Source organism: Podarcis melisellensis, assembly GCF_964234715.1.
Source record: "Podarcis melisellensis genome assembly, chromosome: 7".
NCBI lineage: Eukaryota > Metazoa > Chordata > Lepidosauria > Squamata > Lacertidae > Podarcis > Podarcis melisellensis.
The window spans coordinates 90,378,623-90,406,042 of record NC_138539.1 but is presented as its reverse complement, the minus strand read 5'-3'; the positions used below and the strand labels follow the sequence as shown (position 1 = coordinate 90,406,042).

The following is a 27,420-nucleotide window of genomic DNA, read 5'->3' as shown; positions in this document are numbered from 1 at the left end:
ACACACCCCCTACTGTGTACTCTTTCTGTGGCCCTGCACCCTGGCAGGCACTTTAAATATCTGTCCTCATAAAATGTGGCAATACAGTTTCTTGTTCTGACGAAGTGGAAGTGTATTGAGTAGGAAAGGTAGAATAGCAAGCAGCGAGGGAGAGACCTGCTTCAGAGGAAGGGTGTCTAAGGTCTTCATCTAATCGTAAAGCACAAAGAATACTCAAAGGAAAGTTAGCTGTATCAGACAGCCCAATTTTTAATAAAACCTTGTTAGATATTACAATTGATTATGCATTAGAGTGAAATACACATATAACTGAGGACACATTTTACCAGTGCATTTTTAAGAATTGGTAAGTCATAATTCTGTCATACTTTTTAAATTAAAGCTATATCCCACCTAACCATGACTAGGGTGGGGGGGAATTGTACAAGTATTTTTCATGGCTGAAGCCCTCCTTGGCAAGATACAGGAAATATTCAGGAAGCATTTGGTGCTTCCACTACCGAAATATTCTCCCACCTGCCTAAGAGACACAATACTATCTATAAGATGCCCACATTCACCGTTTAAAGGCACCAGTGCAATACTTCTGGAATTTAAACTAATTGGAAAGAATGCACTTAGTCTTAATCAAATCATTTTCTTCTTTCATTCCAAAGGATTCTGAATCATATGCCCACACAGCATCAATGCCCTCTCCAAAGCTGTGCTTTGGTCTCCAGTGGGGGAAAGGAAAGCGGCAGGCAATGACCCTGGCATCTGACGCCAGCTCTTCTCCAAGCTTCTTCTCTAGTTGCAGCATCTGTGAAGGAACAAGACCACACAAAACCCCTTCAGACGGTGGGGAGGACATGATGTTCAGCACTAGGATATGTACACGAATAACTAACAGGGCATATAAAACATTAGCTTTCCAGTGCTTGACAGAGAACATCCAGGAACTGCCAATTCATTTCGAAGTTAGGCAAGGGACGACCTACTGTGGAACATGCATGTCAAACAATGTATGAAATTATAAAATCAAGTGAGGACTAAATGTCAGAAGACTTCGGCAGAACTTTAGAATCACCGTGGAAGACTTCAGTGGGCTGGAAGAGGGATGCAAGAATTAGAAGAGGTTTGCTGAGTGTGGAATAAGACACTGGCTATACAGAAATGTTGATAGCAAATGAGCAGAAGACACAGCAGACGCAGCCTGCGATAAACACTCTGTAGAGGAAGGAAGGCTCTATGCACTTGAATGGTTGTGGGGAGACTTCTGGAGAGTTTCACATTTTAGCAGCAGTTTCTACCCCTTTTTAAATTTTTATTATTAAAGATTTTCATGCTTTACAAAAGGACATGCCTTGTCTCCTTTTTCAAGTTGTAGTCTTTTCTACTGATCAGTTACATTTGTTATGAGACATTAGTGTTGAGTACAGTATAAGGTCAGGAAGAAGAGGAGGGAAGAGGAGGGGGTGACATATTTTTTTTGCAGTGTACATGTGGGGTTTTGTGTCTATTCGCTGGTCACGTTTCCTTGGTAGTGAGAGGCTGGGGGCCCAAGGAGTGGTTGTCTGTCTGTGGTTGCCTGTGATGGGATTTGTTTGCCTTTGTGAGGAGAGGGGAACTTGTTGGGTCAAGGAAGCCAGATTGATTTGTATGCTGTTGGCGGGTTCTTGTCGTTGTCTTGTTGGGCTGTGTATGTGATAAAGGGGAGCCATACTGGAGCGAAGACGTCCTCTTTTATTTGTCCCCGTGTCAGTTTCAGTTTATTGGTTAGCTTTTCTAATAAGCTGTTTCTACTCCCCACCCTCCCAAACATAAAACAAGGATTCTGTCCTACCAATCATTAAAAAGGTTCTACTTGATTTCTATATACCAACATTGTAGATAACTTTATGATTCAATAACAGAAACTTACCATTTGAGGTACTCCAAATATAACAACATTTGTGTACTGGGAAAAACTGACCTATTAAAAAAAAGGTAGTCATAAATATTCATCCTCTAAAAATTCTGTTTGTCTGTCTACTTAGTACAGACCATGTGTGTGTAACGTGATGAAAAAGTACATCTAGTTCTTTCCTTTACACTCTAAGAATCAGAAAATCTGTATTTAAGTTAAATTCAACATTTTGCTCCAGCTGCCTAATGGCAGCAATGCACTGCAGTGGAGATCCCTGCTCCGCTTCCACATATGGACGACAGAAGGAAACTGGTGCTGAGTTTTGCTACTTTGACTTGCCTGCCACTAAAAAACACCTATCTGAATTTCTGCTGCATAAGCAAATGAAAGTCTCATTTTCTAAACTTATCTTCTAAACAATTCATTTTGTGTGTTCTTCCTAGGCTTTACTTCCATTGGAAGAAGCCTAGATTGGTCTCTAAGCTGGGATACTGATCATATTACACTCAAGAAAAAACTTTCTAGGTTAAGGTTTCTTAAGAAGTGTCAGGGAAGAGTTAGAAGATTCCAGTTTCCCAGAGGGAGAAAGCATTCCCCAAGGGGGGAAGGAGAGCAGTGAATCTAATAGAAGGGAGCAAGAGGAACACCAGGGAGGGACCGGCTGTTCCCAGGAAAGGCAAGGGTTCAGTTCTAGCTCAGATTGGGAGGAGGGGAGATACAGGCCAGCTCTAGCCAGGAGGGTAGGAAAAAGAGGGGAAAGCGAAGGGAAGGGCGCCTTCGCCATTTTGAGGGTGGCTGGTCACGGAGAAGCAGAGCTCAGAAGGGATCTGAAAGAAGTGACTCTGAGGAAGAAGAGTTAAGAACCATTTATAAGATTGTTTTGTTAATACGCAATAAAAAGTTTTATAAAAGAACAAGAAGCGTTTGTGTGGTGATCTGAAGAGGACAACGACCAGTCCTGGCAAGAAGAGAGATAAATAATTTGGTAGGCTGGTCCAATATTAAAGATTCCTGTTCCAGTCTTATTATGTTTCTCTTTCATTATATTTTCATGAATTTCAAACATAATTATATTATATGAGAGGAACTGCTTAGTCTACCACCCTCTGAAAAGCTCCTGTTTCTTTTAAAGTCACAGCCATCTAAAAACTAACTCTCATGAGAACATATCAGATTAACAGTGAAAAGATAGCCTGCTTATTCACTGATGGAACTTGTATTCCAAAACAACTTGTGGGTTCTGGGTTGGGGATGGCCAATTAATTTAAATACAGCAATGAAAAGAGTCAGATGAAAACCAGGAGATAAAGAATTCAAACAACTGGGAGCAGCAAGGAAGAAATGGTGAGGTTCAGTAGTGGAAATTAATTTAATTCCTTTGAAATGGTTGTTAGCTGTTTTCCTCAAAAGCTCAAAGTGGCCTACAATAAATAAAATAGCAAGACAACACCATGAAATCCCAGTGTTACAAACACAAAAGAGAACAGCATTCAAAAACTTCCAGTTCCCACAGCTCAGATAATAACTTTTAGCCAGAGAAACAGGACTTTTTGCCATTTGGGCTTCAAAAGGACAACAAAACAAGATTACAGAATACAAGGAGAACAGAAAAAAGGAGTCCTGTGACCATTAAAGATGAGCAAAATAGATTAGGCAAGTTGAATTCAAGACAGAGGAAAGAGAGAAGACACCAAGCAGAGAGTGTTGAAAGAGTTATAGGAGAGAGAGAGGTTTAATTGCGTTAAAGGAGAGTAAAGGATGTCTTTTATAGACATTACAAAAGGAAAAGCAACACGACTTTGCACTGAATGAATGTGGGCTTGTACATAGATAAAGCCAGAGAGAAACCCAGTCTTCTATGTGTCCTATCTAAAGAGCAGCACAGTGCAACCACCCCAGCCTGCAAATTCAGATTGTGACAGGTGTTGGGAGGTGGCAGACCTAAAGACCCACCTGCTCTTATGACCTCTAGTCAGGGCCGGCACATTTGGGTGCCTGAGGCAAACCACAAGAGAGTGCCCCCTTCACCATCAGGGAAGAAGGGGCGAGTGAAGACCTACATCAGGAACAAGGAGGGGAGAATCAAATTTACCTGATCTGATGGTTGAGTGGGAATCAAAGGCCAGGGGGAAAGGGCCCCACTCTGAATCACGCTGTGCAGGTGCAGAGTTGAGAAGACCCTAGAAGGCAGCCCCCGCCACTTCCTCCCTAGGCGTAGCAGGAGATCCGCAGCCTATTTGCCAAAAGGCCGCTGTGGAGGTGGCACTGAGGAGGGGGCTGAAAAGGAGGGGGCAGATTTGGCATCCGAGGAGGAGGATGCAGCAGGTGATGCCTCCCTTGGAGACCAGATCTGCTGCTCCTGAGGATCTTGCCGCCCAAGATGGTCGCCTCACCTTGCCTAATGGGTGGGCTACCCGGCCTCTAGTTTGGCCCAAAGACAGACACAAACAAAAAGGTTGAAGAAAGGGGGAAAGGAGAATTGCCATTTTGCCTCTGGTTTTAATTTAATTTAAAATGTGTGCTCCAATTCTTATTTCCCATTGGAATTTCAATATTAGTATGCAGCATTTTTTAAAAAGTTAAAAGCCATATTCAATATTGCAACTGACCATTTTACTAGCATCGCTGATAGTTGTAAATGTTCTCGTACCTTCCATAAGTCTGAAATGTAAAATTTGGTATCCTGATGAACTCCTTCTCTCCAGGCACAGTACCTGGAATACCACACGAGCCAAGGATTTAATTCATAACCAACAGCTTTGAATCCAACTTTTGCAGCTGCTATTACCTGCAAAAAGATAAATCAGTCTTTGTTCAGTAAAATAAACAGATTCCTTGGGACACCAAATATTAGAACTTGGTATTCTGTGAAAATACAGAAATAATTTAAATAAGGCAAACATACACCAGGATCTTAGGCATGTATAGCATTGTATACAGAGTTCAATGGGATTTAATTTTTATTGCATGTACAGGTGAAACATGAAAAATTAGAATATCGTGGAAAAGTTCATTTATTTCAGATATTCAACTTAAAAGATGAAACTAATATATGAAATAGACTCATGACATGCAAAGTGAGATATGTCAAGCCTTTATTTGTTATAATTGTGATGATTATGGCGTAAAGCTGATGAAAACCCCAGATTAACAATCTCAGAAAATTAGAGTATTAAATGAAATCAGCAAAACAAGGATTGCAAAATAGAGCAATATTGGACCTCTGAGAAGTAGAAGCATGCATATGTACTCAGTACTTGGTTTGGGCCCCTTTTGCATCAATTACTGCCTCTATGCGGCGTGGCATGGATGCTATCAGCCTGTGGCACTGCTGAGGTGTTATGGAAGACCAGGAAGCTTCAATAGCAGCCTTCAGCTCTTCTGCATTGCTCGGTCTCATGTCTCTCATCTTTCTCTTGACAATGCCCCATAGATTCTCTATGGGATACAGGTCAGACGAGTTTGCTGGCCAATCAAGCACAGTAATTCCATGAGCACTGAACCAGGTTTTGGTACTTTTGGCAGTGTGGGCAGTGACAAAGCCCTGCTGGAAAATTAAATCAGCATCCCCATAAAGCTCATCTGCAGAAGGAAGCATGAAGTGCTCCAAAATCTCCCGGTAGACGGCTGTGTTGACCCTGGACCAGACCAGCTGATGACATGGCTCCCCAAATCAACACAGACTGTGGAAACTTCACACTGCTCTTCAAGCATCTGGCATTGTGTGCCTCCCCATTCTTCCTCCAGACTCCTGGTCCTTGGTTTCCAAATGAGATGCAAAAGTTGCTCACATCAGAAAACAGGACTTGGGACCACTGAGCAACAGACCAGTTCTTTTTTTCTTTAGCCCAGGTAAGACGCTTCTGACGTTGTTTCTTGTTCAGGAGTAGCTTGACAAGAGGAATACAACATTTGAAGCCATCTCCATGATCCATCTCTGTGTGGTGGCTCCTGATGCACTAACTCCCTCAGTCCAGTCCTTGTGAAAGTCCCCAATACGTTTGAGTGGTCTTTTTCTGTCAATCCTCTCCAGGCTGCGGTCATTCCTGCTGCTTGTGCACCTTTTTCTTCCACACTTTTCCCTTCCAAAAAACTTTCCATTAATGTGCTTTGATACATCCAACTTCTTCTGCAATTACCTTTTGAGGCTTTCCCTCCTTATGGAGGGTCTCAGTGATGGCTTTCTGCACAACTGTCAGGGCAGCAGCCTTCCCCATGATTGTGCTTCTTACTGAACCAGACTGAGAGATCATTTAAAGGCTCAGGAACCCATTGCAGGTGTTATGGATTGAATAGCTACTTCACCTTTTCACAATATTCTAATTTTCTGAGATTGTTAATTTGGGGTTTTACTTTTGTCCTAGGACGTGGAGTCCCAACTGCCAGAGCAGCAAGGAGTGTGCAAAATGCCTGGGATGGTGGACAGGGCAGGAAAAGTCCAGGGCAGGAAAAGTCGACTTAGCAGCAGATTTTAAAGTGCCCATGTGTGTGTGGCAGGGGAGACTGGACGGCAGCTGGCAGCTCCACTCTTGTGCTTTATAGTTCAAATGCAATGCTCATGATTGGCAAGTCAACTGGAAACATCTCCAATTAAAAGATTTAGGTAGCAGGACTGGGAAAGAAACCTCTGCCTGGGAGCTGCTGCCAGTGAGACCAAAAAGACTGGACTGCATGCGCCAATGGATCCGTCAAAGCAGCTTCATGTGTTCCTACGTCTCATCCAGTCCTAGGCGTGTATGAAAGCTACATACACTTTGAGCACAGTGCCACAAAGGTCGACATGCACTAGCATGGCTCCAACAAGAACAAAACCTGACTTTGACTCACAATGCGCCCATCACCACTACCAATATCAACCAGGGGTCCATTTCTGCCCCTCAGCATCCTCAGGACATTTTCAACCTGCTTTGAAGTTGCAGGGACATATGGCAGGCAATGGCTCCTCAGCGCAGGGGCAATAAATGGCGTGGCAACAGAGTACAGGGCCACTAATGTCCCACCAATAACGCCGGTGACCAGTAAGCCCCAGTTCCTTTGTTTAGGGCCCTCATCAGAGGTCATCAACGGCATCATGTCTTGTGCTGTGTTGCCTCCAGAAGGTTTTTCCGGCATACCAAAAATACCTAGAAAAGGGAAAGCATTTATTATACAAGAGAATGTCTATTAAGCTTATATTCTTACACCCCAATTTCAACAGGAGATATTAATTGAGAAAGAGCCCTGCTGGATCAGGCTGTCCAATCTTACATCTTGTTTCCAGCACAGACAATTCAGATATATTTGAGAAGGCATAATGGCAACAGCCCCCCTCCTGCTGTTTGTCCCTCACTAATGGGCATTCTAGTCCATGGGGTCACGAAGAGTCGGACATGACTAATTAACTTAACAACAACAAACTGACATTCAAAGGTATCCAGACTCTGAACAAGGAGGGTCCATTAAGAATTAGATAAATTTACCATTCACAATTTTATCTAATTCCCTTTTAAAGCTGTCTGAGCGATGGGCTGCCACATCTTGTAGCAGCAAATTTCATTAGTTAATTATACATGAAGTTCATGTTTAAATCTCTTGCATTCACAGCAGCAGGATTTAAAAATTCCTGGCTTTGGGAATATCATGCCTCTGCTTTCTAATTTAAAACATCAATTTCCTTTCTGGACTGTGCCTCTTGTCAACACTGCCTCAAATTGTATTAACAAAAATGAATTATGAGAGAAACTGAATTATGCCTCAGTTCTGTTCTCATTTAAACAGTACAAAATATACATACACAATCTAGTATTAATACATACTACCCAGTCTCACAGGATCTGAATAATGAAGGATGATCTCTCATCAGAAATATTTCCTTTGGCATTTCTACTGTAACGTTCATTGGTGTTCTAACACTTGAAATGTTAATGTTCCTTCGTAAATTGGATTCTATTTGCAATGGGGGGGGGGAATCTGGAAAACACCATATGATATATAAGCTCACTATGCAAATATACTCCTTTTGAATGCATTATCAGAATCACTGAGAATTCAGAAACACTCAGCCTGATCCTAAGCTTGTTTATTCAGAAGCAGGTCCAACTGATCTGAGTAGGATTTACATGTGAGAAGCATGCATAGGATTAGGCTGCTCATTTCACTGCAAGTTCGGCAACAAAATGAGCAGTCTAACCCTGTGCAGGCCTACTCATCTGTAAGCCCCACACGCTGCAGAATATGCCACAAGCCACATTATGTAGACCAGAGACATTTATTGAAGGCCATCTGCTCTACCCTATGGAGAGTTAGGCCTGCTGATTCCAACAGCCCTTGTTATCCCCCATTTTACATAGGATTGGGCTGTGAATATTCATGATGTGCACTGTATGGCATATGAAAGAACCTTTATAGTAACAAAACAGGGGGGAAACAATGGCCACAAAGAGCTATGCGGCAAGATGATAGAATGTAATATAGTGGTACTTCAGGTTACATACGCTTCAGGTTACAGACTCCGCTAACCCAGAAATAGTGAAAACAAAAAAAATTCCTACCAGTAGCACCTTAAAGACCAACTAAGTTAGTTCTTGGTATGAGCTTTCGTGTGCATGCACACTTCTTCAGATACACTCCGTGTATACACACCGTGTATCTGAAGAAGTGTGCATGCACACGAAAGCTCATACCAAGAACTAACTTAGTTGGTCTTTAAGGTGCTACTGGAAGGAATTTTTTTTGTTTTGACTATGGCAGACCAACACGGCTACCTATCTGTAACCAGAAATAGTGCTTCAGGTTAAGAACTTTGCTTCAGGATGAGAACAGAAATCGTGCTCCGGTGGCATGGCAGCAGCGGGAGGCCCCATTAGCTAAAGTGGTGCTTCAGGTTAAGAGTTTCAGGTTAAGAACGGACCTCCGGAACGAATTAAGTACTTAACCCAAGGTACCACTGTATTGGAAGTCAAAAACACCTAAGCCTGGCCTGGAATACCTTTTATCAGCTTTTGCTGATTTGCCAACTGCAATCCTATCTACATGGATTTATCTGGATTGGTTATCCACATTCTGGTAATCTACCCTTTGGACAAATTCAGTGCAGCATTTGTGGTTCTGCCTTTGAAAACAGGCCACAAACTTCAGCTTGTCCAGAATAGGGTTGTAAGACTGTTAACTGGGGCTGGCCCACCTAACCATATTAGCTAAAGGTAAAGGACCCCTGGGCGGTTAAGTCTGGTCAAAGGTGACTATGGGATTGCAGTGCTCATCTCGCTTTCAGGCCGAGGGAGCTGGCGTTTGTCCACAAACAGATTTCTGGGTCATGTGGCCAGCAGGACTAAACTGCTTCTGGCGCAACAGGACACTGTGATGGAAGCCAGAGTGCACAGAAACACCATTTACCTTCCTGCCACAGCGGTACCTATTTATCTAGTTGCACTGGCATGCTTTCGAACTGCTAGGTTGGCAGGAGCTGGGACAGAGCAACGGGAGCTCAGACTCAGCGGTTTAGCCCACAGTGCCACCCGCGTCCTTATCATATTATAATAGTGCTGTCATCTGCATTGGCTTCCAGTCTGTTTCCAGACTCAGTTCCAGGTGTTGATGCTGACTTCTAATGTCCTAAACAGCCTGGGACTGTCTCCTCCCATATGTCCCAAGCCAGACACTGAGATTATCTTCCATCAGGGAATGGGTATCTCTTTTTTTGGGGGGGGGGGTACACTTTTCAGTATCAGGCAAAATGTTTTTCTTTTCCTGGGCTTTTTAAACTCTCAAGAATCCAAGTAGTTATTGCAGCTTCCGGTTCCAGTTGCCGCAATGGTGCAGCTCCCACAACAATGGGAGATTGGTGGCGAAGGAATAAACAAAGATGACTAAAGGTAATTATCTTTGTAAACTCCCCCAACCCTGGGGGGAGTTTCACTCGCAGATCATCTCGGTACCTGGCTTTCGCTCTGACATGGAATGTGGGAGGCAGGGAGGCGCTGAATGAAAAAGCACTTCACCTGTTGGTAATCCTCCAACAGCGCCATTAAGAAGGAGCAGTTCTTCTGTTCATTAAGAATTTAATTAGGATTAATGCACAGATTAATGCACAGATGTGTGCTGGTAATGATGGGACAAGATTAAGGATTGCTGAATTGAGATACAGTGGTACCTCTGGTTGTGAACAGGATCCGTTCCGGAGGCCCGTTCGCAACATGAAAAGAGTGCAACCCACAGTGGCGTGTCTGCGCACACGCGGGTTGCGATTCGCCGCTTCTGTGCATGACATCATTTTGCGCTTCTGCGCATGCGGCGAAACCTGGAAGTAACCCTTTCCGGTACTTCCAGGTCGCCGCAGGACGTAACCTGAAAGAACGTAACATTAAGCGGACGTAACATAAGGTATGACTGTAGCTACAAGGTCGTACAGATTTAAATTCGAATGATGACTTCATTCGATCTAAAAAACAGTATGTGTTGCAGAGGGGAGCCAATGGCTCCGTTATAAATACTTTGTTACATAAAAGACTCAGCAACGCCCCCAAGAAAGCCCCCCCAATTCTTTTTTCATATAGCAAGTGAAGATGAAGGGAGACAGGAGTATAGATATGGATTACAATGACAAATGGAACTGTGTGAGGGAAACATAACAGTATGGAATACCAGTATTTTTAAAAAGACTGAGAATCTACTGAGTTAATTCTTATTTTTCCCCTGATTGAGGGGAGGACGGATTGGACTTTGAGGACTTGCCAAGGTTTTGGCGGGGCACCAGATCACTCTTCTACGAGTAATTTTAGCTAATTTCTTCAGTTGGACAGAGAAGGGAGAGCTTGGAGGCTTGCCAAGGCTTTGGCAGGGCGCCAGGGAAATCCCCCCCCCCCCAGGACTGAAGGTAATGGCAATGGAATTTTAAGGCTGCAATCAGAGGGCCTAGAGAACAAAAGAGGAGAGATCTCTTTAGAGTGAAACCGAGTCAACAGCGCCGTAAGGCACGGAGACCAGGAATAACCAAGATGGGCATAATATTTACAAAGACATAAAAGAACAATTGATTAAGATTAATACCTGACACAGGAAGAAGAAAGGATAACTTCACTAGTGAACTTATATATTACTAAATGTGTTAATACAAATTGAAGTTAAATCATTGTAACTGTGATATAAGGGATTTTATCAAGATTGGATTGTAATTGGATTGAGTAATAGTTTGGAAGCAGAATTAAAGAGAATTAGTAGACCTTGAAGTACAGCATGCAGGGGGCCACTTAAATTTTATAATTGGTTATGTTATTGATTTGTATTTGAATTGGCATTGTAATTTGGTATTGATATACAGTGGAACCTCTACTTATGGACATAATCCATTCCGGAGTTCCTTTCGCTGGTCGAAACGGGTGGCTAGAAGAGGCATCTTGTGCATGTGCGCATTCAGCGGCAGCCACTTCCGCGCATGCGCGAATCACAGCAAACCTGATGTTTACTTCCGGGTTTGCTGCGGATGCAACTTGGAATGTCCGCAAGAAGAGGCTTATGTAAGTCGAGGCTCCACTGTAATAAGGCCTATACTGGATTTCTGCAATTGAAAATTAATAAAACTTATTTCCAAGTAGTTATCCATACACTGTTGCTTCAGCAGAGGTGTCTGCTAATGGAAGGGGCAGCAATTTTTGCAAATTCTTTCTCCCCCTGTCACCTCCCTGCACTCCAAATATCTGTTCTGAACAGTTGGTGGAACCCTCCAAAATATGTTTTAAGATGGATGCAAGGGGGAACTGGCAAAAACTGCTTGCCCTCCCCCTCCATTAGCAGACAACTCCGAGAAAAAAACCCTTGCCTGCCAGAGTACCAATTGGATAAAGCCCTTTACTTCAAAATCTAAACCCTGAGGTCGCATGTGTTGGATTTTTTTAATTCCGATTTTATTTTCCTCTTTATACTTCGTTTATAGTTGTAGCATATTGCACTGGAAATCACTCATTCTTGCAGCTTGTTACTAGACAGCATGTAAACACACTATTAATAAACGAGCGGGCCGTTGTTGTCGGGCCCGTGGCTTCATCTAGGTCAAACCTTACCTGGCCTTTTACCACAAATTCGAAGAAAGAGGGAGAAGGGCGGCGGGGCAAAATGACAAGAGGGAGGCAGAGAACGGCCACGAGGGAGGTGCCGGCATTCCGAAACAGAACTCCCCGGACTCCCCGGCCCCGCGCAGAGCGCCAAGCGCGCCAACTCCGGGCAGACGGCACCATTGCGCCCCCGAAGGGGGGGGGGACAGGGCGTCCCCCGGAGTGAAGGGATTCCTTGCCTGCATGCGCTGCAAAGCCAAAGGATACCGTCGAGTGCAGAAGAGCCTCCGCCACCTGGCTGCTCCTCGAAGCGAGGCCGCAGGGGGAAAGGGCAGCCTCCGCTCCCGAATTCAGGATTTCCCTCCCCCGCCCCGCCTAGGCTGGTTGACGCATAGAGATAGGAAAACCGCAGAGGGGCACAACAAAAGCTTTCAGGCTCGCAAAGCCCTGGAGGTGGGAGGGGGAGCTGCCCGCAGAGAACATGGAGAAATCCAGGGCTTTAGTTGAGCTGAGACTGGCGCCCTCTCCCGGAGAGAAGGCGGCGGCTGCAGCAGCAGCAGAGACAGGAGTCCATCATCTCAGATGATGGAAGAGGTGCTGACAAGGGCTTGTTTTTGTTGGGACTTCTTTGTATTGCATGCGGGTCCGTTATAAGAACTGCAATCTTCGTGGCGCATGTTGGTTCGCTTCTTTGTAAACCGCCTCGCGTAGACCAACGCAGGAAGGCGGTATACAAAAGAAACGACGTAGATGGGTTAAACACGTAGCGTAGAGAGGCTTTCGCTTTTAAGCCGGAAGTTCAGATGGTAAGCGCTCCCTCTATCTCTATGACGGTTGGGCGTGACCGTAGCGCATGCGCGCTCGCGCCTCTGCCCTAGACGCTTCCAGAACTGTTTGGGCGAGGTGTCCGTCGGGAGGTTCTCGCGAGACGGGAGCGGCAGCGGGAGTTGGCGTTTCCCTCACGCGGCCGCTCCGAGTCCTCCGTCCCTTTCTCTGCCTCCCGCCGCCATGTCGGCCATGGGGACTCTGGCCTTCGACGAGTACGGGCGGCCCTTCCTCATCCTCAAGGACCAGGAGCGGAAAAGCCGCTCCACCGGCATAGAGGCCCTCAAGGTACGCGGAGGGAGGGCGGGGGAGGCCGGCGCTCGGATTCAAAGGCCGATCCTGGTCCTGCAAGAGCCGCCTCGCGCCGACGCCGCCGTTACCCGCCTCTCTCCCCGGGCGGGCTCAGGGCGGCGCGCTGGGCTCTCGCTGCTCCTTGGTGGGGCATCTCGGAGCCGCCGCCTCGCTCCGGCCCCTTTGCGCGGAGCTCCGACCCCCCTCAGCCCCCCCTTCGGGAGTTCGACCCCTCCCCCCAACTGCCGCCCCTTCTCTGTTCCCGCTCCCGGCCCTCCTTCTACCCCAGGGGTCTGCAGACTTTTTCCGCCGGGCCGGTCCACCGTCCCTCAGACCTTGTGGGGGGCCGGACTGCATTCCCATGCCCCACAAATGACCCAGAGATGCATTTTAAATAAAAGGACACATTCTGCTCATGTAAAAACACACTGATTCCCCGACAGTCCATGGGCCAGATTTAGAAGGCGATTGGGGCGGATCTGGCCCCCGGGCCTTGGGTTGCCTACCCATGTTCTACACCTTATTTTCCCCTTCCCGTCCCTTTATGTTTTCGTCTCTCTTTGGAGCGTTTGACAGAATTGATCGGGATCCTTGGCGATCCAGAGGGACAGGAATGACGTCACACTGCACTAACCGTTTGAAAGCTTTTGGGGGGGGGTGAACGAGAGAGAGCTCCTTTCCTTTCATTTTGAAAGTTTAGGAAAGGAGCTAACCCTCTGCCTAGCAAATACTCTCCATGTTCTTAGAGACACAAAAATGATGCAGTCATTCAGGTTGTATAATTCATCTGTATGTACCGATTCAATTACAGAAAGAATTATATGAATGGTTACATTTCTTGGTGACCCTTATGTTATACGTCTATTCCATTTAGCTAATGAAATATAAAAAAATTAAAAAGAGGCAGCACTGTCTCCATCTCTGTTCTTGCAAGATTTTGTAATACTGGTTCTGTACTTGTGTTTTATAGTCTCACATATTGGCAGCTAAGGCAGTAGCCAATACTCTAAGATCTTCGCTTGGGCCCAATGGTAAGTATAATTATGTTACAAGCCTTTAAATCTGCTGTGTTAAAATGTTTTTCTATTCATACTGGCATTTTGTTTCAATATTTGCTGCAGGCCTTGATAAAATGATGGTTGACAAGGATGGTGATGTGACTGTGACAAACGATGGTGCCACCATCTTGAATATGATGGATGTGGACCATCAAATTGCTAAACTTATGGTTGAGCTGGCGAAATCTCAGGATGATGAGATTGGGGATGGGACCACAGGTGTTGTTGGTAAGATTACTGAATCTTATGTGTTGAAATTTTGTAACTTTAAAAGTGATGTCAAGTTCCTTATAAAAAATGCTAAGTTTGACAGTAACGACTAAGTATCATATGTAACTGGTACCTCGGTTTTTGAACACTCCTCGGAAGTCTAACATTCCTTGCGGCTTTCACTGAGTGCAAAATCCTGAGGCCTAGCTGTCGGCTATTGAGTTTTCGGTTTTCGAACATTTCAGAACTTGGAACGGTCTTCCAGAATGGATTATGTTTGAAAACCAAGGTACCACTGTATTTAATTATACACATTGCCACATTGTGTTTTTGTTTATAAAAGAGTCAAAGCTACAGCTTATAGCAGTTGATCAGTTTGCCAGTGCATAAAACTTTAACCCAGTTGAGTAGCATAAAATGGCATTATTTGCAGTAACTGCATGGATTGTACACCTGGATCAGTTTCTTTAAACTAAATAGTTTTGCACATTTACTAGAGAATGTGTATTCAATAGGGATTCCTCCCAGTGTTTGTAAAATTGCATGATAGGTCTTAAATTGTGGTACTCCGTTTTTATCCACACTAATATTTGAGGTGGTAAAAGTGGTTTTACCATCTCTGCTCATGATGAAACTTGCTAAGTACATGAAATTCGAAGGTTAACATGATAAGAGGATATCACCTTAGAGACCAACTAAGTTTCATACCCATTGAGTCAATCACCCATCTCCTACTACCCTCCTGAGAACCCCCCCCCCCCACACACTATATATAACTTCTGTTTCAGTGTATCTGAAGAAGTGTGCATGCACACAAAAGCTTATACCAAGAACAAACTTAGTTGGTCTCTAAGGTGCTACTGGACAGTTTTTTTATGTATTTCGACTGCGTCAGACCAACACAGCTACCTACCTGAATGAAAGAGGATACTTTGAAATAAAATGAGTTTTATTTGATGTCCAGTAAGTTCTATAAAGGGACGTGGGTGGCGCTGTGGGTTAAACCACAGAGACTAGGACTTGCCGATCAGAAGGTTGGCGGTTCAAATCACCGTGATGGGGTGAGCTCCCGTTGCTCGGTCCCTGCTCCTGCCAACCTAGCAGTTCAAGAGCACGTCAAAGTGCAACTAGATAAATAGGTAATGCTCCGGCAGGAAGGTAAACAGCATTTCCGTGCACTGCTCTGGTTCACCAGAAGCGGCTTTGTCATGCTGGCCACATGACCCGGAAGCTGTACGCCGGCTCCCTTGGCCAATAAAGTGAGATGGGCGCTGCAACCCCAGAGTCGGCCACAACTGGACCTAATGGTCAGCGGTCCCTTTACCTTTAAGTACTATAAAACAGAACTGGCACTGGGTGATGTCCAACTTTGTCATACTTGAAATACAATGGTACCTCGGGTTACAGGCGCTTCAGGTTACAGATGCTTCAGGTTACAGACTCCGCTAAACCAGAAATAGTACCTCAGGTTAAGAACTTTGCTTCAGGATGAGAACAGAAATTGTGCAGCGGCAGTAGCAGGAGGCCCCATTAGCTAAAGTGGTGCTTCAGGTTAAGAACGGATCTCCAGAACAAATTAAGTTCTTAACCCGAGGTACCACTGAAGAGCCATACAAATCGATAAACTTAAATCCATTCATTTCAGTAGGTCTAATCTCAGCAACACAAAAGTTTTGTGTTCCATGACCAATGATCTTTTCCCAAATTTTCAAAATGAAAACATGTAAGCATCTTAATCTTCAAATTGGCAGCACTGGCCAGTCCTCTGCCTCCAAAATTGTATCAGCGGGAGCAATTTGTTTCTGTAGGATGGAGCTTATTTTTTTGATGGAATAATGCTTTATAAAGCTATATTTTAAGTTGTTTATTTTATGTATGGGTTAATTTGTGTTATATTGACACACTGCCTTGATTTTATATTTTACTCTTGCTATTATTTTGGATATTACGTTTCACATTCTATATAATATCTCATTAAAATGTTTTTTGGAAATTATGAGACTAGGGCAACAATTACTTTGAATTGGACATCTTTAGTCCTTCTACCCTATTTGGCTTCAAAACCCTATAAATACCTATTTACCTGATCATCTGATTGTAGCTGGTAAAATTATTTCCAAGTTATTGTACAGTATCAAGTTCTTGTAAAACTGGAAGATTTAGGTTTTTCAGTTAGTTGGTATTCTTCAAAATATTCTAATTGGTGTGTGTTGGCAGGTATATTAATAAAAATGGACTTCATGGACTTGCTTGCACACAGCTGTCTGTTTCAGGAACTTATCTTTAGGTGCCAGGAAAAACATTCCTCACCTCACAAGCTTTTGGCTAATTAAACCGTGTACAGTGGTACCTCGGGTTACATACGCTTCAGGTTACAGACTCCACTAACCCAGAAATAATGCTTCAGGTTAAGAACTTTGCATCAGGAAATCTTGCTCCGGCGGCGCAGCAGGAGGCCCACTAGCTAGAGTGGTGCTTCCGGTTAAGAACTTTCCAGGTTAAGAACGGACCTCCGGAACGAATTAAGTACTTAACCTGAGGTACCACTGTATTGGCTTTTAAACTGTGGTGGGGGTATTATTTGTTTGTTATTATGGTATGTAGTTTTGTGGTTTTATATTGTAAACCTCCTTTTGATCTTCGGATGAAGAGCAGTATAGAAATTTAATAAATTATAATGGAAATAAAAATGCCTATTAAAGAGGCAAAACGTTTTTGTTACAACTTTGCTTCTGCAGTTCTTGCAGGTGCTCTATTGGAACAGGCAGAGCACTTGTTGGATCGTGGTATTCATCCTATCAGAATAGCAGATGGGTATGAACAAGCTGCTCGCATTGCTATTGAGAACTTGGACAAGATCAGTGACAGTTTTCCTGTTGACCCAGAGAACCTAGAGCCTCTCATTCAGACAGCAAAGACTACCCTAGGCTCTAAAGTGTAAGTACACACTACTTTTAAAAAAATTAATACTCCTAGGTATTGTAATTCTGCAGGCAAATTTCTGTTTGAGCTTATGGTTACTGAGAGTTGATTTATGCATTACATTGAGCACATGGTGTGTTTTTTAAAGCAATGGGTAATATTCAGCCCAATTATATTATACAGAGTAGATTCATTGTAATCAAAGGACTTGAATGATTTAAGTACAATGCTTCATTGGGTCTATTGAGTATAATTAGCATTGGCTATTGCCCAATGTGCTTAACACAGCCTTATTTTGAAGGAAAACCTGCTGATTTTCAACTGTTGCTAGTGAGGAAAGATTATCAAACAGTGAACTGCCACAGAAGCAGGAATGCCCCAGGCTGCCTCTGCCCTGCCACCTTTGAGAGTAGCCAGAGGAGGTACCAGAATGAACACAGCACCCACACACCTATCTGCTCTTGCTCACCCTTTCTTAAGAGAAATGTGTTTGACTGCTCACTTACTCTTCTCTCTGGAAGTTGTGGTGCACCAGATTAATCAAGAAAGGAGCAGTTACTTAATTCACTCACCAGTGTTCTACAGGTGGTGACAATTGAACCCAAGCCTCCACTGAATGCTACCCATTGATAGAAGAGGGTGGGTGAGAAGGAGCAGCAGCTGTTCCTTGCTGCTTTCTTGCAACTGCAAGGACTGGGAAAGTGATGGTTGCTGCTGCTTCTGATCACTCATTTGCTCTTTTCATCTGGTAGGCTACACCTGCTTGTGTGCTCGTTGTTTTGGTGAGCAAAAGTAGGTAGTTACTGCTTTTTGGAAGAGCAGCTGCCAGAGCGGTGGACTCGTAATCTGGTGAACCAGGTTCGCGTCCCTGCTCTTCCACATGCAGCTGCTGGGTGACCTTGGGCTAGTCACACTTCTCTGAAGTCTCTCAGCCTCACATATCTCAGAGTGTTTGTTGTGGGGGAGGAAGGTAAAGGAGATTGTTAGCAGCTTTGAGACTCCTTAGGGTAGTGATAAAGCTGGATATCAAATCCAAACTCTTCTTCTTCTTACCTGCTTTTTTGTCCTTTTACTGTGTGGTGTATTGGGTAGCTTTGGGCTCATCAGGCCCACTCTCCACCAGAGTTCCATGCAGAGGGAGAGCAAAGGTAAACAAGTGAGAAGATGAAGTAACTGCCTCCATGATGAACCACCTATGTTGTGTCACCCAAAGAAAAGAGTGAGGAAGCAGAGACAGCTGCTTGCAATTTCTCTAGGTCAGGCATGGCCTGCATTGACAGGTTAGACACCCACCTGATGTTAGGTCACTAAGTTCAGCCAGACTTGCAAAAAAATATTGTTCCTTTGCAGCCCCAACTTTAATTCAGAGTCAAGACATGGCTGCAAGGAAAGAATCAGAAACACGCTTAGAGTGCGCTTCTGATTCTTCATCCTTTAGTTGCAGCTTGAAGTTTTCAGTGGTGGCTTGATGTTTCCTATGTCTGACATCATACGACATCAGGCCAAAGGTGGCTGTGGTTAGCTCAAAAAGACCTTGCAGACCTGAGGTTCCTCCTCTACAGTTTGATTTTCTCTTCTCACTGATTTCTGCTGATAAGTTATTTTTCTTCAAAATAAAAGTGGTGGCATTGAGGAAAAGTGATTAACGTAATATGCAGTTTGATCATAAGTTTAAAGTGAGCTTGTGTCAACATATTTCAAGATTAATATTTATTCTGTGAGTTCTCCAAAGTCTTCAGTAAGCCATTCGGGTCTACAATGTTTGATTTTGATTTTTTTTTAATTACCTGAATATTTTATAATGAAACTTCCTTTCATTTTTAGAATTAATCGTTGCCACAGACAAATGGCAGAAATAGCTGTAAATGCAGTGCTAACTGTGGCAGATATGGAGCGCAGAGATGTTGATTTTGAGCTGATAAAAGTCCAGGGCAAGGTCGGTGGTAGACTGGAGGACACCCAACTAGTAAAAGGTGTGATAGTAGATAAAGACTTCAGCCACCCACAGATGCCTAAAGTGAGTGACCTTGTTGATTTGATAATGGGATTTTTTCTTTGTAAACCTTGAGTTTTCTTATTGCTGCTTAAGTCCAGCTGTTTTTTAAAATCAACTCAAAATGTATTATTACAGTGGTACTTTGGGTTACAAACACTTTGGGTTGCAGACTCCGCTAACCTGGAAGTAGTACCTAGGGTTAAGAACTTTACCTCAGGATGGGAACAGAAATCGTGTGGCGGCAGGCCCCATTAGCTAAAGTAGTATCTCAGGTTAGGAAGGGTTTCAGGTTAAGAACGGACCTCCGGAACAAATTAAGTTTGTAACCAGAGGTACCATTGTATTATCATTATTATCTGGGGTGGTTTGTTCTTGAGGAAACCATTAATTTTTAATCGTTAAAACTTGAAAGTCTATTGCCCACTTTAACTCTAGCCCTTATTTTCCCAGGAACTTAAAGATGTTAAAATTGCAATACTGACTTGCCCATTTGAGCCACCTAAGCCAAAAACTAAGCATAAACTTGATGTAACATCTGTGGAAGACTATAGAGCATTGCAGCAGTACGAGAAGGAGAAGTTTGATGAGATGGTGAAACAGGTTAGAATGATACTTATTTGTTTTAATATGCTAAAAGGCTTTTGAAAAGTGTCATAAAAATCTTCACTTGCATTTGACAATTAACACTCTTGCCAAATAGTACTGAAAGTGACCGTTGTGTTCAGTGTTGTATATGTTGTTATCGTTTAGTCGTGTCCAAGTCTTCGTGACCCCATGGACTAGAGCACGTCTTCCACTGCCTCCCGCAGTTTGGTCAAACTCATGCTGGTAGCTTCGAGAACACTGTCAAACCATCTCATCCTCTGTCGTCCCCTTCTCCTTGTGCCCTCCATCTTTCCCAACATCAGGGTCTTTTCCAGGGTGTCTTCTCTTCTCATGAGGTGGCCAAAGTATTGGAGCCTCAGCTTCACGATCTGTCTTTCCAGTGAGCACTCAGGGCTGATTTCCTAAGAATAGATAGGAGAGTCCATGGGACTCTCAAGAGTCTCCTTCAGCACCAGTGTTGTATATATTCCACTCCTAAAGTTTATATTCCACATGCAGGTTATTCAAATTCTTTATCAAGGGAAGCCAAATAATATAACCCATATATAAAAGCAGTTTTTGCATAATTCTGGTATTCCTAATCATGGGTAGGGGAAGGTGCTATGCAAGACACTGAAACTTTGTCCCCTGGCCACTAGATAGCTTATTTATCCACCTCTGTGGCTTGTGAGACTTATCTTCCAGACTTCTAAGCATAGTTTTGCAATCTATGTTTAAAGTTTCTAACGTTTAAAGAGAGGTGTGTGTGGAAATGCGCTTCTGCAGAATTTCTGTATGCACTTAGCCCAGATTATACTTCTTGCAATACTAAAAGGAAATTGAACAACATTTCTGAATTTCCTATTTACAGCAAGGTTTATCTTGCATGAAATCAGAAGTTTAATGATGTCAGAGAATCGTCTTGGAGTAGCTTTGAAGTGGATATGCACTTGATTAGGATTTAGAAGTGAGGCTGATGTAAGTTGCACTCAGAGTTGGAATCCAGTGTACTGTATACAGATAGGTAGCCGTGTTGGTCTGCCATAGTAAAAAAAAAAAAAATCCTTCCAGTAGCACCTTAAAGACCAACTAAGTTAGTTCTTGGTATGAGCTTTCGTGTGCATGCACACTTCTTCAGATACACTTCAATACAAATACAGTGTACTGTATTCACTATTCATGACTAAGCCTCTTGATTTTCAATGAGTCTGTTCTGAGTTTTGCTTTGTTGGATACCACTCAATGCTTCTAAAGCTGGGAGTAAAATTGTGAACCAGTGCTTCCCTGCCCACTTCTTTCTTTTATGTACTTCTGAGAAGCTCAAAAGTAACATCTCAAGTCAAAACGGAAGCTGACCAGCATGTGTGAGTCTGCACTTTTTTGAGATCTATGACTCCACCTAGCTGTGATTGGTCAAACTATGGCGCAGGACCAATTCATGTTTCCTTTTCTTCCATCCGTCTCCTGTGTAGCAGTGGTAGGCTTTAAGCTTTCGAGCCAGGCCTCTACCGTTGCAGGAATGTTAGCATGAAGGCCCTTCCAAGCTGCACATTTATTTGATGTGCACCACAACCGGGGGCAACCCCCAAACCAGCTAGGGAGACAGCTTGCCATAGTTTTTAGCACCTCCATGGGTGGTGAATGTAACTGGCATCTGTTCAGGGCTGCCCCTATTCATGCGGCTACTTATTGTAACAACTTAATGGTGAGTTCCAGCAACTATTTTTCTTGAAAAAAAGCACTGAATAAATATGTATGTATGTATGTATTTTAGATCAAAGACACTGGTGCAACCCTAGCTATTTGCCAGTGGGGATTTGATGATGAGGCCAATCACTTACTGCTTCAGAATGAGTTACCTGCCGTTCGCTGGGTTGGTGGTCCTGAAATAGAAGTAAGTATGAGTCACTTGCTACGCCTTATTTTCCCCGTGTACTTTAAGGTTTGTCACTCATAGCTTTTCTCATTGCTTTCAGTTGATTGCCATTGCAACTGGAGGCCGCATTGTACCTCGTTTTTGTGAGCTCACACCTGAAAAACTAGGATTTGCTGGCATTGTCAAAGAGCTCTCATTTGGAACCACAAAAGACAAAATGCTTGTAATTGAGCAATGCAAAAATTCCAGAGCTGTGACCATCTTCATTAGAGGTGGAAATAAAATGGTGAGTGAGCTAATTTAATCAAATAGTGTCCGCAGTTGTTGTTTTTTTCTGTTAAAATCTTTGTACTGTTTTGCTTTGATCTGCCTTAATAGGAATTCCTAAGTTGTGACAAGAACAAGTAGTAATCATTTGTATGTATTAGTATGCCCTTATTAACCTTGGAAATAGGTGATGTAAGAAAAGTACCGTATTTTTCACGCCATAAGGCACACCTACTTTTTTTTTGAGGGGGGGGGGATTCAAGGGAAAAAATATGCGAGAGGTTGGGGAAGTGAGAGAGCCTTGCTTTGTCCCTTCCCCCACCTCCTGCAAAAGCCAGGGATAGCCGTGCGAAGCCTCCCCAGGGCAGCGGGATGAAAACTCCCCACTGCCCTGCGGAGGCTTTGTGCCACTAAGGCAGAAGCTAAAACAGCTAGAGGGAGCGCTGCACAGCACTCTCTCTAGCTGTTCTGGCTTCTGGGGTAGCCCGCGAAGCCTCCGCAGGGCAGGGGGGAGCCTTCATCCCGCTGCCCTGCGGAGGCTTCGCGGGCTACCCCAAAGTTGCTCAAGAGCTTGTCGGGGCTGGCGGGGGAAGCCCAGCTTTCCCCCAGCCCCAAAAAGTGGGTTGAGGAGCAGCGGAAAGGCTGTCACCCTTTCTTTTGATATACTATGGGTGGATAGTTGGCTCTTAATTCTGGATACCTTAAGGGTTTGTTTAAACATAACAGCCTGCATTAACATTGTGTTCTGCTTGCACAGCAGATTTTCACTTTTTCAAGGGAACTTCTCCATCCTTGCCTTTCCCCTGCAGCCTCCTGCACGCCCTCAAAATTGTGATTACCTTAATGTCATCAGGCCTTTCTACTGCTTGAATGTACCTGTTCTGCTCTTTACATGTTTTACTCCCACATGCACATCATGTTAAAATTAAAGAGTTTTATTTGTTTCACTGTGTTGTGAGCATAATTTTTATCCCACTTTTTGTCTTCAACCAGTGAACCTTCTAAAACTAGATTATCAAATTAATATTGCCACTTTGAAATTAAGTTTGTAGACCTTCAGTAGAAGCATCAAAACTGAATAGTAGTGTTGTTTGCTCATCCTGAGTTGGACAGGAGAACTGCTGTCCAAAAGGAATTCTCGGGAGGCAGGAAAGGGCTTTTGTGTGCTGTAGCTTCTGATACAGAAAGAAGTAGCTGGAGGAGGGCTTGTGTGGATTTTTAGAACAGCAGTCCTACTCAAAAGCAAGTCTCATTCTATTCAGTAGGGTTTACTCAACTGATAAATGGAAATAGGATTTCAGCCTAACTGTTTTGATAGGATTTTTGGGTAGCCGTGCTTTTTAATTTTAAGCCACTAAAAAGAGTGAAACTGGGCAAATGACAGCAGTAAAATTGCTAGTGGAATCTGCTGTTCAAATTTTGTATGCTTGTTGTATTTTCTGTTTATTGGAAAAGTGCCTCACCTTTCTTGTGTGTCTGCAATTGCATTGTCTAATTGAAGATCATTGAAGAAGCCAAACGATCCCTTCATGATGCATTATGTGTGATCAGGAATCTTGTTCGTGACAACCGTATCGTTTATGGCGGAGGTGCTTCTGAGATCTCCTGTGCACTGGCTGTTAGTGAAACAGCAGATAAGGTAAAAAAGAAGTTAGTTGATATGCCATGCTGACCAACTTTACATTAAGCTTTCGTAAAACTACGGATGCTGCACTGCAGATCCAATTTTGTTTCTACCTGTGGTTTCTAGTGAAGCACCTGCAAATTTGTTGTTGTTGTTTAGTCGTGTCCGACTCTTCGTGACCCCCTGGACCGGAGCACGCCAGGCACTCCTGTCTTCCACTGCCTCCCGCAGTTTGGTCAGACTCATGTTTGTAGCTTCGAGAACACTGTCCAACCATCTCATCCTCTGTCGTCCCCTTCTCCTTGTGCCCTCCATCTTTCCCAACATCAGGGTCTTTTCCAGGGAGTCTTCTCTTCTCATGAGGTAGCCAAAGTATTGGAGCCTCAGCTTCAGGATATGTCCTTCCAGTGAGCACTCAGGGCTGATTTCCTTCAGAATGGAGAGGTTTGATCTTCATGCAGTCCATGGGAGTCTCAAGAGTCTCCTCCAGCACCTTCAAATAGCCGCACCCTATTCACTTCTGTATCCATAAGCAATTTTATGCTTATGGATTGGTAAGGGTGAATTGTTCTCAGGCTGATAAAACTGCAATATTCTTCAGATGTGTAGTATCACTTTAAATCTAAAAATAGATGCTTGCGTGCTCCCACACAAGAAATCTTCAAATTATTGGCATCTAGGCCCATCTCTAAAATTCAGTCACTGTAGTATATTGGAGTGTCAGACTTGAACCAGGAAAAAATGAGTTTAAATCCCATCTCAGTCATGAATTTGAATGGATGGCCTTGGACCATCATTTCCCCCTCTCATCCTAAGCTACCTGACAGATTGGGAAAAGGACTGGATGCATTTTGATGGCAGTGGGAATGCTTTCTGGAGGGCCACATGTATCTTATTTTTTTTTAAGGGGAGGAGAGTTGCTGCTTTCCCTTTCTTCCTTTTGTTTTGTTTTTGGAGCTGTTCTTGAAGTATAATTATACTAGTTTTTTCCTTAGTAATCTGTTTTCCACATTTATTGGGCTGGGGTGTTAGCCTGCATGTATACAGACACCTCCTTGGATTATTATTTGTACTCCTTGCAGAACTGTTGAGTTGCTCATATAAATTGAACTCACTTGTCCTCATTGGCATAATCACCCAGCCAAATATGATTCATTATATGGCCTCATGACATTATATTCACTATGTGAGTTTTGAGTGGTTTGTTTTGTCCATGTAGCTAATATGGAGGTGGAAAAGAGAAAAAAACAACCACAGTCCTGTTTCCCATAAAGTAAAGATACAATGTAAAAATATATAAAACGGGGCTCAACAGGTTATGCTCAGGTACATGTCTTTCTGATCACAGCGTCTAACAGCACAGCTGTTCATGTTTACCTAGCTGCTCCTTCTAACTGACTTATAAGGCTTCATATATAAGCAGTATAGCTGATGGTCGCTGCTGCTGGGAGCACTGCTGCTTCTGTTGTTCCTTTTTTTTTAAAAAAAAAGATATTTATTGGCAATTTCACAAATTTTATAAAACATAAAAATCACAAAAAACAAAAACACATACAAAAAAAGCAAAAATACCCCCACATGTATAACTTCATTCCCTTATATACATAAAACTTACTTTCCCGACCTCCTCATACCTCTCCTTACTGTATTCCATTCTCTAATTAAGTCTCTTCAACAAATCCTTCCCTTAGTTTCTATTAGATTTTTAAGCTTACTTTTCATATTCACATAAAGATTACAGCTAGCGACCCCTTAATTTCAAAATCAACATCGTCTTAACATTCAACAATTTTACAATATTTCTTAAGATAGTATTTAATTTTTTTCCACTCTTCTTCCACCTTCTCTTTCCCCTGGTCTCGGATTCTGCCGGTCATCTCTGCCAGTCCCATATAGTCTATAACTTTCATGCTTCTGTTGTTCCTCTTTGGGGTGGAATGCAGAACTGAAGCAGCACTTCCTTAGACTTTGCTCTTACTTCATGCTGTTAAACTTTAGGATAGATAAAATAAAAATGTTGGGTGAGGTAAAGCCAAAATGGTGTGATAGATGAGGAGTGTCAATATAAATTTAATAAATAAAAAAAATGTCATGGTCACATGAAAAATACAAGCATTTTCAGGGTAATAGTGACTGGGTTTATGCACCAGAATTCAGGTTTATAAAAGTGAGAGAATCTCTTGAAGCTTTTATTCTGTATCGTTCAGCATCTGAATTCCCCACTTATTAATATTCAATATTTCTTAATAGTTAATACAATAATTAATATCAAGTTTAGATTTTTATGTAGTAGCTTTGGTTTTGAGGGTGGGGAAGGAAGCTATATTTTGTCAGCTGGAAAAACTTAATTCTCTGTACAATGTCATCCTCACTCCGCAAAGATGGTTACAGCTACAATCCTGTTAAGTGGAGAAAGATATAATAAAGTAGGCAGTTAAGATTGAAAGGCACATCTCATAAGCAGGTTCTTGTAGCTAAACGTCTTGTGCAGCCTGTGTTCTGTTTGGTTGTTTTTTTTAAAAAAAGAACATATATTTTCAGGTAAAGTTATTAAAACATAAAGCAGGCTCTGTTTTCGGACTTCTTATTCTGTGATACTTGTTCTCCTAGTGCCCATCACTGGAGCAATATGCCATGAGGGCTTTTGCTGATGCCCTCGAAGCCATTCCAATGGCACTTGCTGAGAATAGTGGCATGAATCCTATACAGACAATGGCTGCAGTGCGGGCTCGGCAAGTGAAAGAAGAAAACTCTGCTTTGGGTATTGACTGCTTACGCAAAGGGACAAATGGTACGGACCACAAGTGACAGCATTATTTTCAGATAAGTGTCAGTGAATGTAACGATGGTTATTCTACTGCACGTAATTTCTTAGAAACACCTGAATGTCATTAATATTCTGAGCTTGCCACCCACTCCAAAAGATGGGCTTTTCAATTGGATATAGTGAAATAGAGTGGCATTCCTCTTGTGCCATTGACATTCCAGGGGAGATTCCATGGAGAATTGGGCTATGCCTTAGGCCATTTGTCTCTGAACACCAGCTGTTGGAAATCGCACACGGGGAGAGTGCTCTTGCTCTTAGGTGCTGCTTGGGGGCTTTCTATAGTCATCTGGTTGGCCACCTGAGAATCAGAAGCTAGCCAGGATGGGCTCTTGGCCTATTCCAGGTTCTTATAATCCCATACAATGTGATCTTCCCTTTGGGTCCTTCTAACTCTTGATTGTACCAGCCATTGGTCCTAAGGCACAGGCTAGATAAATGTTTCTTGAGTCTGCAGGCAACTCTAGTTCTGCTAGTTACTGCTCTTACCACTGAATAAAATGAATTGTTGTAACAAGAACATACATAGAAATCTATTCCTTGCTGATGCATAGAACAGATCTGTTTTCTATGTTCTTGTATTGTGCTGGGAATGTTAAATAATTTTAAGTGAATGCAGTACATTCACATTTTCTTTCTCTTGGCAGATATGAAGGAACAACATGTTATAGAAACTTTGATTGGCAAGAAGCAGCAGATCTCTCTGGCTACTCAAATGGTTAGAATGATTCTGAAGATTGATGATATTCGCAAGCCTGGTGAATCTGAAGAATAAAAAATTAAACCTGACATGTTTCAATTGCAGTGGTCCCATCAGCCCAATTCCAGTGTTTTCTTGTAGGCCGTTTCTGTTTGATATATTATTTACATCAATAAATAGCTGTTGTGGTGTCAGTACAAAAGTTTCATTGTTCTTTTTCTTAAGTTATGCTGGGTCCCAGCTCCTCTTATATAAAGATACTGTAGAAATAGAAATGTTAAATTGTTCACATTATCTGTAGCTTTTAATCTGCTCTCGTTTCCTTGTGG

The 27,420-nt window shown here is 43.0% G+C and overlaps 2 protein-coding genes across 7 annotated transcripts; one reads left to right on the top strand and one right to left on the bottom strand.

The window, feature by feature from the left end:
- Positions 1 to 219: 219 nt before the first annotated feature.
- ATPSCKMT (ATP synthase c subunit lysine N-methyltransferase) lies at positions 220 to 12,280 on the bottom strand. Of its 6 annotated transcripts, none has more exons than XM_081917928.1 (5): positions 12,181 to 12,280; positions 6,713 to 7,008; positions 4,536 to 4,673; positions 1,901 to 1,951; positions 220 to 799 (listed from the first exon to the last, which is right to left on the bottom strand). In XM_081917928.1, exons 2-5 carry the CDS (start codon positions 6,995 to 6,997, stop codon positions 599 to 601), a joined length of 675 nt encoding a protein of 224 aa, XP_081774054.1. In that variant the 5' UTR covers positions 6,998 to 7,008; positions 12,181 to 12,280; the 3' UTR covers positions 220 to 598. The 6 variants fall into 6 exon arrangements, with proteins under 6 accessions (XP_081774054.1, XP_081774055.1, XP_081774051.1 ...); XM_081917929.1 differs by lacking the exon at positions 12,181 to 12,280 and adding an exon at positions 11,923 to 11,967; XM_081917925.1 differs by lacking the exon at positions 12,181 to 12,280 and adding an exon at positions 7,681 to 8,377.
- A 533-nt stretch (positions 12,281 to 12,813) lies between these two features.
- Positions 12,814 to 27,293, top strand: CCT5 (chaperonin containing TCP1 subunit 5). The gene is made up of 11 exons (XM_081917848.1): positions 12,814 to 13,026; positions 14,000 to 14,060; positions 14,151 to 14,315; positions 17,036 to 17,234; positions 19,044 to 19,236; positions 19,666 to 19,815; positions 21,575 to 21,694; positions 21,777 to 21,962; positions 23,445 to 23,582; positions 26,178 to 26,358; positions 27,039 to 27,293. Exons 1-11 carry the CDS (start codon positions 12,922 to 12,924, stop codon positions 27,164 to 27,166), a joined length of 1,626 nt encoding a protein of 541 aa, XP_081773974.1. The 5' UTR covers positions 12,814 to 12,921; the 3' UTR covers positions 27,167 to 27,293.
- The last annotated feature ends 127 nt before the right edge of the window (positions 27,294 to 27,420 follow it).

Excerpts from the sequence above, each read along its gene's own strand:
- CCT5 (XM_081917848.1), top strand. The coding sequence starts at position 12,922 with ATGTCGGCCATGGGGACTCTGGCCTTCGACGAGTACGGGCGGCCCTTC. Across the intron at positions 21,695-21,776 it reads TTGGTGGTCCTGAAATAGAA|TTGATTGCCATTGCAACTGG; the intron begins GTAAGTATGAGT and ends CATTGCTTTCAG. Across the intron at positions 21,963-23,444 it reads TTAGAGGTGGAAATAAAATG|ATCATTGAAGAAGCCAAACG; the intron begins GTGAGTGAGCTA and ends GTCTAATTGAAG.
- ATPSCKMT (XM_081917928.1), bottom strand. The coding sequence starts at position 6,997 with ATGCCGGAAAAACCTTCTGGAGGCAACACAGCACAAGACATGATGCCG. Across the intron at positions 1,952-4,535 it reads ACATTTCAGACTTATGGAAG|GTCAGTTTTTCCCAGTACAC; the intron begins GTACGAGAACAT and ends TTTTTTTAATAG. Across the intron at positions 800-1,900 it reads TATTTGGAGTACCTCAAATG|ATGCTGCAACTAGAGAAGAA; the intron begins GTAAGTTTCTGT and ends GTTCCTTCACAG.